The following is an 11,686-nucleotide window of genomic DNA, read 5'->3' as shown; positions in this document are numbered from 1 at the left end:
AAAATCACTCTTTAGGACACTTCAGAATATTATTTTTAAACAATTGTTTATTAAATGAATGTGAGAAAGCAGACAAAAACTGACAAATAAATGATTGGATGGATTGAACATTCAAAGGATTGTTGGGAAAATCTAAGTCAGCATAGAAACACTGTTGCCTTATTAAGATGATAATTAACTAGTTCCATACCTCTTTGCTTCTTTCATCTAGGATCTCCACAAACTTAGCTGGAAACCACCCTGTTACAAAGAGCCACAGAAAATATATGTCAATTAACCTGTAAAACAGATTATACTGTAAAAAAACAATTATCCAGATGGCAGCAGTGAGTGAGTACATAAGAAAAAACACACACCTCTAAGGCCATTGAGCTCTCCAACCCAACAGTGTTCATCCTTCTGTGAGATGATCTTAAAGAGAAAAATACAGTGATTTAATATGGGTATGTACAGTATGGGTAGATGGTTGGAAAAACAAGAAGCAAAGCTGTATTTTTGTGCGTCTCTGCCAGCCATGACTCACAGTGATGATGTCATTCTTCCTGAAGCCCAGTTCATCGTCATCATGACGCTCAAAGTCCAGCAAAGCCTTTGCCCGTCTCCGTCGGTTTCGAGAAACTACTAGAAAGTTTTCATGATCTCGCTGGTGGCTCTCCATGGAGTAGTCAGGAGTCAGGTCCTTGAGAGATGAGATGAAAGAAGTCAGGTTGAAATGAAAATGTAAGGAGGTGCTGAATGAAATTATGGTATTACAATATTACATTTAGGACTGAACCATTTAGTCTGACATGCTAGCAACTTAAGGGAGTTAGAATGACCCTTAAAGCTCTTATTTTAGTTGATGTATAGTCCACAATAGGACATAAACTACACTGTCCCTGTGCTGCAGTGTGTGAACTAACAGTGCTGGAGTGGCGTGGGTCTAGACAGTGGAAGTGCTCTGCAGTACGGGATATGGCCTCTCGTAAGGCTGCCACCAACTCTGTCTGCTTAATGTTCTTGGATTTCAGGGCCTCTGCTTCATCCTCCCCAAACAGCAGGGAGCTCAGGGTGGACTTCCTGCGCAGGGACTGTCTCCTCACCACCTGAACACATACAAAAGCAGCATAAATTATTGTTTTTAAACAATTGTTTATTAAAACTCAGAAACAATGCACACATTACGCAACTACTGACCTTATTGAGATTGGTGTTGAGTGTTGTGTTACCATTGTTGAGCTGCGTCTGTTCATTTAATATATAGGCCAGGTGCTTATGCCGGTGGGCTTCCAATGTTTCCTGAGATAGTGTCCCTGCTAGTCTCATAGCCTCCCCGAGAACTGCAGGCCCATCTCTCAGCTGGCTTGGCAAGTCCGACAAAGTATTAAAAATGGACGCCGAGTTCTCTGATGATACAAGCTCCTCCTCCTGGGGTAGAGGGGTACATTTCATTTGACTGATACTCAACATTTACAGTTTTTGTTAATAGAAGGAGCAAGTCAACAGTTCGCTTGGGATGGTTTCTGGCTATAATAGTGTATAAAGTCTGTTGGCATTTATTGCTCTAACATGACAATCATCATCTTCTATCCAAGAAAGTCAAACATGTGACTGCAGTCACTGAAACAACAAAATAACTAAAGCATCTCAGCACAAAATTAACTGTTTCAGGGAGTATTCAGGGACTTGTGAAATTAGGTGGTGTAGTGCAAATACCTTGATCTTGAGCATGCCCAGTGTGACCTGGAAGAGCACCAATGAGCCCTGGTAGAAGAGCAGATCCCAGATCCTAAGCAGCAGACGGATGTCCACCACACTGGCAAATGATGTCAGGAACCAATGCAGTGTGATCAGAGACATCTCTGGATGTATAAGAAGGAGGGGATTACATAGTGTATGGTTTATACAGTTTATACTAATTCCAAACACATTTGTCAACTTAAATATTATTAATGCACAGCAGAAGGCTGAAAGGTGGTTGGTACTCTAGTGTTCTTTAAATGCCCATGTAGCCTCGCGGACTCCATGCACCACACGCTGACTATCTTTTCTAATACCCATCCTTACCTATGTCATGCTCCTGCAGAAGACGGTCGAGGGCTGGCAGGTACTGAACAATGAGCTGGCGAAGAACCCTCTGGTCCGTTTGGACGCCCAACAGAGTGGAGGAGAAGTAGGATGGAGGAAGGAGGTCTTCAATCAGTGCACACATCATCCATAGCACATCCTCCTCCTCAAGAAAGAGTAGCAGACAGGAAACCACCTGGTGGGGCAGACAAGAAGAAAGACAAGAGCAAAACATGCATATGTGATGAAAATGCTTCAACAAGTGGGTGTGCATTTTTACGGTTTGTGGGGTTCAGTAAATGTGTTCTCACCATGCCAGTGCCCTGACAGTACCCGATGTCTGGGTAGAGCCAGGCTAGGCCTCTCAGTACCCGCCTGAGCCTTGGTACTCCAACACTGGTCAGACTACAGAAACACGCATTGGTTGGCATAGTCCGCAATAGGTCCTTCTCTATCTGAGGGACAGAGGTAAATAAGGAACAATCACATCATGATTACAAAAAACAGAAGGACAGGTTGGAGAAGGGAGGTGGAGAAAAGCACAACGTAAGAATGGCCTCGCATTCACCCTTGTAAATGTGAGCATCTGTTATCCAAGATCTTATCTTGAGTTTTTTTTTTTAATTTCAATTAATTGTGACTTAAAGTCCTCACTGACTCTATAGCATTAACTGGATAGAACCATGTTGGTGATTGCTCCATCACCTTCTGCATCTGTCTATCTAGCAGTATCCTAGTGAAGAAATAAATTACTATAAAGGGTATGCACTAATATCACCTTTATGTGAGACCACCCACCCCACCGGCTGTCAAAACAAACTTAAACCTACATTTTTACTCAATCTGTAGTCGTGAACATGTTGACTGTGACATCTTCCCTGTACTGTGGCACCACGTGTTACTCACTATATCCACAGCAGATTAATGGCTGCTTCATTAATGGGGTTTTGGGGCTTTACAGAATTTATGGTAGCAAAGTACAAAACTGTATAATGTATAAACATGCCAATAAAGATTTTTTGATCCCATTCAAAAATGAGCAGTGTGTAGGATTTTGTGGCATCAAGAACTGAGGTTGCAGATTGCAACTAACTGAACATGCTACTGTAGAAAATGAGGTGCAACCTGGCGGGCTTTGCTGAGGAGGACCCACTCTCTGTAGATATACGGAGCTCATTCTATGTTAACAAATACAAGAATATTCTTAGTTTCAGGTGATTTTATACTAATGAAAACATTAGGAATATTATATTCCATTTCTGCCCATAATTTTACACACTGCTCCTTTAAGTAGTTGTTTCCCAATTGTTCATTATTCAATTAATCAATTATTGAGGCGTGTTCTCAAGAAGTACTATGCTTGTTTGAACTACTGCATTATGTTTGGTGACTTTACCTGTTTCGATGTGCTGGTGTCATCATTGGAACTGTTCTTAATGATTTCTCTGTAAGAAATCTCAGAAGTCCTCTTCTTCTGCAGTGCTCCAGCCAGACGCATCCATAGCTAACAAACAAAACATATTTGAAAGTGTTGTTTTGTGACTTGATGACTCAATGTGATTAATGTAAATACTAAAAAGCAACTTATTTACTCCTATTTTCTTACATCTGAAAAATTGGCTGGTCATCGGCAGCAGTAATATACAGTATATTAGTATAGTAGATTATCTCAATGTTTACCACTTTTTATCAACGACATAAATAGTTATCCCATGCTGAGCAAGTCTACCTACCTGTGGCCTCATGCTGTGAGGTATGCCACCAAGCACCAGGGAACGCAGCCGCTCCGAGCGTGGGAGTACGGGATCAATGAGCTCCCAGGTCAGGTCACCCACCGCGTGGTTGTGGGTGAACTCCAGGTGGGCTTGCCAGCGCAATCGCTGCTGTGGGTCTTCACAATGGGGTGAGCCTTCAGCGCCCAGCCAGGACCTGGGCTTTCTATGGTCTGAGTGAGAGGAGATTAATATATCAGTATTTTTGTGTTCTTTGTAATCATAATATTAACATAAATAAGTATATCCCATCCCACCTCTTGAACTGAGGTATTGCAAAATGCAAAAGCATAATAGGGACATGGAGTGAAAGGGGAAAGGTGTCTGGATAAGAGACAAGTGGTTAAATAACAAAGCTAAAAATAAAACTCCTGGGATGGGAGACATAAACTGTTCTAGCAGTTGACCATTTGTTGTGTAAATGTTAACTATTAAAAAGGTGACCTGCCACACAAATCCATTTTTACTTGCATTTTTGAAATGTGTTAGGTCTATATGTGTTTGTGTTATGTTGTGAATGTAAAAATGAACTGCTACCTCCTCTATCAGGTCTAGCCACTGAATAGAAATAAGCGGAGAAGTCAGGCCATTTATAAAGGCTGGTCAGTCTGACATCATGTTGCCTGAGCTAATTACTATTCATGAGCTCACCCAGTTGCGCTGGGTAAAGGATACTGATAGCTCGTTGAATATTAATATGAACTGGCACAACTCAAGCTGTCTTGCTGCAGGCTTTCTATACCATGCTAGAATGGCTTGAAACAACGTAACCAAGGCATCTTTTCCACAAACAAATGTTACAGAGTTCATGGTAGAACTTCAGACATTACCACAAAGTAATGAAATACGTGTGGCAGGGTACCTTTAAAACAAAGATAACAGCCAACATGACATGTATCAACAATCAGATGAATATAGGAAAAATACTTCTGCCAGAAAAAAATATTGGATAATTTAAGGTCAGAAAACAGCCTTCTGAACCAATATACGAGAACAGGCCTTTAACGAAACAAAAAAAACCTAATGTTTAAAGGAAGTACAAAACATATTTGTTCCCCCCTTAGGCAAGAAGTTGCTTTGAGATCCCATGCACTCAGATTGTGAACACAATGCAATCCCTGTGCTCAGATATGAAGATTTCCATTTGTGTCTTGACTAGGATTGAGGAATGTGGAAAAGTAAGGAGTGGGCATATTTGTGCATATGTCAAGGTGAGTTACCTTCAGTGTCCACTTTGAAGCCAAACTCATCATATTGGAGTTCAGGCTGTTCTGAGGGCTCTTTCTGTAGGGACAAACGAATAGCATGCATTTAATTAGTAAAATAAAGTTGACTTTAACTGAAGATGGCCACAGTAGCTTTTCTAAGCATACTAAACACCAGGTAACAAAAGGTCAGATGTAAGTGTCACATGAAGAAAAAGCGTGGAATTTGTCTCTTTGTCACCCTAGGTAGAAGCTTGCCATTGTATTTTCTGTGACCAAAATAGTCACCCTTATCATTCTCTATTTAATGTCCCAAAACCTTATGAAGGTTTGCACTTAAACGACACATGAAGTCACATCCTCACTTGATGGTACTTGGCCAAAATGTCCTGGGGCCACATGCTTGGGGTGAGAGCAGAGAATGGCCCACCAGGGGCTGGTGTGTAGGTACCTAAAACAGAGAGATTTATGAATTAGAAAAACTTAAACAGATAAATACTAAATACTACACTACTACAAATTTTGACAACAACAAAGCAGGTTGGAACCACAAATGAGATTTCTAAATACGTAAATAAATAAAATAATATATATATATATATATATCACATATGTTATTCATGTAATTTTAGCAATCCAAGGTTAGTGTGTATTTGTGGACACTAATAAGTCTGATATCCAGAAACACATTTACATAGACCCCTCTTCAAATTGAGTGCTTTTTACACCAAAATCATACAAATCTTTACCTGACATTTTGTTGGTAATAGTGGACGGCTTCTATATGCAAATACCACAGTCACTCTGGAGAAAGGAGGTCAGCAGATAGGACCCACTCTGCAAAAAGGACAAACACAGGAAGAGACTAGGTTGGTTGATAAATTCAGGATTGTCCGAACAGTAAGAGGAAGTGTCTTGGAGAAAGACACTCACCCAAAGTGCTCCAGATATCAGTGCTCCATGTATTTGTGAATGAATTGAGGTGGCAATCCATCCAAGGCAGCATAACATATAATAACCCATACAAAGTTATTATGTCTGAAATCCTTCCGATTATCTCCATTTTGTTTTTCCTGTCACTAATTTTCAAGTTATTACAGAGCATCTTCTATAAACCTGCCTTTTTGCTGTAAACACTCCTGTTTGTTTGAAACAGTAAGCAAGTATCTTTATAATGAGGCCATTCACAAGTCTAAGTCAATCCTGTAACAAAGCAGCATTCCTTCTTCAGGCATTACTCAAAAGAGAGTTTCAGAAGTTTTACACACATACAGTTAAGTGAGAGAGGAAGATATACAGAGAGAGAAAGAGGAATATTCTTGTCCCTCTTCTCATGCCCATATGACTGTTGTAATTACCAAAGGCTAATTACCTTACTTAACAGTGTGTGAGTGTGATTATGCCACATAAAAAGCACTATATGAAACACATCAGTCCGCCAACAATTGAGATTTAAAAAAATAAATTACTTACTAAACACACTGACAGGGTATTACTCTTTTCTGTCAGTATTCTTCTGTCTGCAAAAGTCCAGCAGGTATGCCACCGACATTACATAGTTACGAGTTCAACGCATCAACACAATGGAAAAAAACGTAACTGTCCCTGGATCTTCTTTTTCATTCACACAATCAGTCAGCTAAATGTCCATTTTATAAAATTGTACTAGTGTTATAAACATGTGCTCCATCTAAGCCCATTAAAACTGGAAGTAAGAGCCAAATAATACATCCAAAATGTTCTGCTGTCCAAATATGTTTAGAACACAAAATAATCACACTTGATTATCTATTATGGATAGTCAATACCAACTATTTGCACAAGATTAAGAGTTTCTATGTCAATTAAGCCATTAAGTAAGGGGAAGGGGATTTGGATGCTAAGACACTGGGGACACTATTTGAAATGTAAGCACTGATAAGCCACACACAAACATACAGAGGCAGACATAACAGCACAACAACCCTAACCTGCAAAAGAGGCTAACCAGCATGCAAACACCCTGCCAAAATGATTCATTCCAGCAGCAGGCTTGCAGCATCTGAAGAGGGATTTAGGACTTAAAGAGATGAGAAATCAATTTGAGGTTTGGAGGATGGCCCAGTATTTCCAGGCTAGCTCTGTGTATAGCTCAGGGGAGTACGGATTTTGGAGAGACTCCCTTACAAGAACACACACAGTTTAATCACCTGCCAAGAAAAGCAATACGACTGAGCCCCTCCTGCAAACTGTTGCACATATTGACGTTACTGCAAAAATCTGCAGCAGAAGGAAGCAAAGGTTAGACCTGAAATTATCAGTTAATTAATCAATTACTGAATCAACATTCAATCAGCAACTATTCAATTGTTCAAATAATTTTTTCAATGCCGCCTGGTCAAATGTGAGGATGTGCTGCTATTCTTTGTCTTATTTGATAGTATGCTAAATGGTATGGCTGCAACTAACGATTGTTTTTGTCTTTATTTTCTTCATTTGAAAGAAATATAAAATACAAGAAAATGCAGAGGTAGGATGAAAAACCCCACCTAACATTCAAATTAAAGACAGATGTTCATGAACGCCACCAATTTGCAAATGAACATAAATAGGTTTAAAATATTTAAAAGGATATGTAGGAAGAATACAAATTCCAGACAAGGGGAACTTTTTTCATTGCCAATTAATCAGTTTGATTGTTTTCACAATTAAAGCCATTGATTGGTTGGTGTATTAAATGTCAGAAAATGGTGAAACATTTCAATCAGGGTTTCCCAAAGCCCAACATGACATCCTTAATGTCTTGGTTTGGTCCAAAAATCAAAAATATTCAGTTTACCAACTGTCATAGAGGAGTCAAGACTAGAATATTTAAATTTAAGAAGCTGAAATGACAGCTTCTCTCCCCCCCCCCCCCCCCCCATACAAAATAACTCAATCAAAATAGTTGCCAATTTATTTAATAGTTTATTATTTAACAACTCAACAAATAATGTTTGCAGTTGTACTGAATAGTTTGGGGTTGGTCTGATATAAAGTGGGCCTGAATTGAAGACGCCACCATGGGTCAAGGGAATTGTGATATGTTTGTTTTGTTTTTTACTTTTCTGACATTGTATAGAAATTGAAGCTGATGGTATAACATTTCACTGGAATAGTAACTTTTTAATCACAATTTTATGTGACAAATAAAAATTGATTGATGAGTAAGCATAGTCACCCATTGACAACTTTATATTCACATATATTATATTCAGATATATGAAATTGAATTGCAGCACATTTGTTTTGTGTTCTCTTATTATTAGTTTGTTATAGTTTTTTACCGTTGAACTGTATTTTATAACATTCCCCACAATGGCCAAATACAACCAGAGATACTGAAGAGACAGCAACCACGATAACGACTGTGTGTGTGTGTGTGTGTGTGTGTGTGTGTGTGTGTGTATGTGTATGTGTATATATTTATTCCATCCAAATACAGATTGTATAAAAACTCCCAGAAACCGCACAAAGAAACCAAATAACTTATGTTGACTTAGCAGAGAGCTTGACTGGATCTTAAATAGGACGTTTCCCATCTTACTCTGAACACAAAAAGATCTTTTCTATTATTGAGGTGCGGTTGCGCTCAACTGTGTTTGCACACACTGGTCAACACCCTGCTGCAAGTAAAACAAAGAGTAACATCCTGCTGTACAGACAGGTAAAGAGATAGTAAGTGAGTGAGTGAGTGAGTGAGTGAGTGAGTGAAACCCGTCCTTTACATCTGGGGGTGTCAGTGGGAAAGCCCAACAGGGCAACACATCTCTGTTATTAAAGGAAAAATAAGAACCTAATTATCTACCTTGATAACATTGTGTTGGTCTGTGTGGCTGCCCTACCGCCACCCCCCTCCCCTATGCAAACGCCTCCAGTTTTTCCTTACAGTAATCACAACAATGGTGACTCATGTTATACGCCCACATACACAGCCCTGTTTGTCAGAATTACCGGCTCGTGCCCCGCCAAGTTACAGTAGCTTTGGCTGAATAATGATACAACAGTCATTTGTACTCAGACAGTTTTCTCCGTCTGTTTCTCTTACACACGCACGCACCACTGAGGCATATGCCACCGTGGTGAACAGAAACGTTGCGTTCTCAAGAGCAGGGAAATAAGAAGATAATGGAAAACCCTCCCAATCCAACGCTTTCCAGAAAATGTAGAGGTAGGAAAACCATTCTGCAGGGGAAAGAGTTTCAACAATGTGCACTTCTTAATCAAACCTGATTTTCTCTAACTTACATAATCCATAAGACATTAGATACATGGCAACAAGTGACACATCTGGATTTGGTATTCATGATTCATCTCTCCACACACACACACCACACACACACACACACACACACCCACACACACCACACACAAACACCACACACACACACACCACACACCACACACACACCACACACACACACACCACACCACACACACACACACAACACACACCAACACACACACGGCGTGTGATCTAACGTGAAATACCAATTGAGGTGCTTGAAAGTATTCTGCTTAACGTTACTTGCATGCAAGTGTGACTGTGCACACATTTGGTTACTTATCCTAGAACGCTCAGTCGTTACGTCAAACCCCAGATGACGTCAAATGCAGTCAAAAAAACATTAAATGTGCAATACTTAGCTACATTTTCAAACACATTTGACCGACTACATTCACGTGTACAAGTTATACTACAAAAAACGTGGAATACGATAATAAACCATGCCTACAAATATATATAACTCCTAACATCCGTCTCAGAGAGACCAATGGACGTTAATGTATTTACTCAGCGTTGTCAGCTGTTAACATTAGCCAGTGCTACCTTTCGCTTTGAGCTAACCGTTACATACAACGGTGCGCAATGGCCTGCTAGCATAACTTACCGTGACATCATTCTAGTAAGCACAAGGTTATGGTTTGTGGCGAACGTGTCTTCTGTCGTTCGAAAAGGGACAACACCATATGCTATGCCATCACTCGTCTCGTATTTGTGATTTCCCTGCGTTGTGCACCTGCTAGCGACGTGCAGCCACGCTGTATCCTTACACCCTTTAAGGTTTTTCCTTTCCATCCTGAGAAGTAGTTCCAGATCCCGGAACTACACTTCTTACTGAAAATATCCTTCCGCAGTGGAGTTGATGACGTAGGCACACGACGTTTGTTGTTCCATTCATTCATCAGTTTCCTCGTCCTTTCCTTTATGGCCCATGGTCCTTTCACTCATTTATTCCAGCCTCCTGCACAAAAATCAGTCGCCAATCACAATAGAAGGCTGCCAATCAAAATGTGAGATGCAATCACGAACGCGATCAGACAAGTCATCGCGAACAAAACACCTTGTTATGGAAGTCTGAATGGATAAGGTTAAGTGGTTGCTTTTGTTTGTTTAGTTAGTTAGTTATTTTTTGAATGACACGTTTAACCTTTTTCAATCATGCCTTTTTTTAAGAGGGGTCCCTAATAACGATCAAGTCAAAAACTGTTTTGGGATCTTCAACATTCATAACAGTAATAATTATAATATTATTATTATTATTTTTATTATTATTATTGGCCTATTAGTTCTAATACGTATAGGCCTAGGTAAGCTAATGATTGGCATTGATGAGGTTATGGGTAGACAACCCATACAAATAAACTGTAATATTTGAATTTAAAATTGTTTTTGAATGAAAGAAGTGAACATATCTGTCATCACTGAATATTTCAAGTCAAGATAACAAAGAACAATTTTAATTATTTTGAGATAAACCTTGAATTTCTTCTAAAATGATTACAATGATGGTTGAAACATAATGCTTTTACATGATTGCTCCACAAGATGTCTCTAGTGCAATGAGTTCACAAGCTTTTATCCATTGGCACCATCAACCACCAACCATTGAAAGTATAAGACCTTACTGCATACTATATGTTCCCTTTACAGTATTACAGCCCCCACAAGCCTCCATATTCCTCCTCCACGCATCCACCCACCAAACCTTTTAACCACAAACACGCACCGAAAATAAGACGTTATTATTGAAGTTCGGATGTGCTCCTGTATTCCTAATTGGCCTTAGGGAAAAGCCCCCTTTGTTATCTTGTTAGTTAGTGGATATCAGGCTAAACGGGCATTAGAACTAAATGATCAGCTATTCTCCTATCTATTAGATAAGTCATGCATGAAGGAGCTGGCACTTTGAAGCTGGAGCTGCAAATTTGATACAGTGAGAGACTGCATTTTAAATTCTTTAAAAAAAAGAGATTGAAAACACAGTGCACAGCCTTCTGACTGAGGAGCCAATAATCCTTTAAAATGCAAATCATTTTGGCGTCTCTCTATCTGTTTTTCCTATTATACTTACACAACAGTTCATACTTCAGTTCTTGCAGTCTTTTTCCTATTTTGCTACTGACATACGTAAGCCTAAGTGTACTAAAAAAAGTAGTATATACTTTTCTCCTAAATCTCTATTGTTTTACATACCCTTCCCTTAATCGCTCTCCTCCCTCTCACCCTCCCTGCCTCTGCCCTGTGACACATCAGTATGACACTCTTCTGTTGCCTCTTGCATTGCTTGCATGCTCGGTTTGCTGCACCATGCCAGAGTGAGTTACATCATTAAAAATGCTGCAGCCTAAAGCCGACCTTGC

At 39.6% G+C, this 11,686-nt stretch overlaps 1 protein-coding gene across 4 annotated transcripts in view; it reads right to left on the bottom strand.

The window, feature by feature from the left end:
• sgsm3 (small G protein signaling modulator 3) overlaps positions 1-10,165 on the bottom strand; it is a 14,551-nt gene extending 4,386 nt beyond the window's left edge. For 2 of the 4 annotated variants that reach the window (XM_032538158.1, XM_032538162.1), the window contains exons 1-14: positions 9,934-10,165; positions 5,773-5,860; positions 5,389-5,474; positions 5,039-5,102; positions 3,780-3,991; positions 3,443-3,550; positions 2,358-2,501; positions 2,047-2,242; positions 1,696-1,841; positions 1,177-1,407; positions 903-1,085; positions 524-679; positions 357-411; positions 191-240 (exon numbers count right to left, since the gene is read on the bottom strand). In XM_032538158.1, coding sequence (XP_032394049.1) covers positions 191-240; positions 357-411; positions 524-679; positions 903-1,085; positions 1,177-1,407; positions 1,696-1,841; positions 2,047-2,242; positions 2,358-2,501; positions 3,443-3,550; positions 3,780-3,991; positions 5,039-5,102; positions 5,389-5,474; positions 5,773-5,779 — 1,638 coding nt within the window. In that variant the 5' untranslated portion in view covers positions 5,780-5,860; positions 9,934-10,165. Of the gene's footprint in view, positions 1-190; positions 241-356; positions 412-523; positions 680-902; positions 1,086-1,176; positions 1,408-1,695; positions 1,842-2,046; positions 2,243-2,357; positions 2,502-3,442; positions 3,551-3,779; positions 3,992-5,038; positions 5,103-5,388; positions 5,475-5,772; positions 5,861-8,637; positions 8,697-9,933 lie in introns of all 4 variants that reach the window. The other 2 variants (XM_032538161.1, XM_032538159.1) reach the window with 2 other exon arrangements.
• Between the last annotated feature and the right edge of the window lie 1,521 nt (positions 10,166-11,686).

This window comes from Etheostoma spectabile, chromosome 15 (genome assembly GCF_008692095.1).
Source record: "Etheostoma spectabile isolate EspeVRDwgs_2016 chromosome 15, UIUC_Espe_1.0, whole genome shotgun sequence".
Lineage (NCBI taxonomy): Eukaryota > Metazoa > Chordata > Actinopteri > Perciformes > Percidae > Etheostoma > Etheostoma spectabile.
Note: the sequence above shows the minus strand (reverse complement) of the source record. Positions and strands in the feature narration are given on the sequence as shown.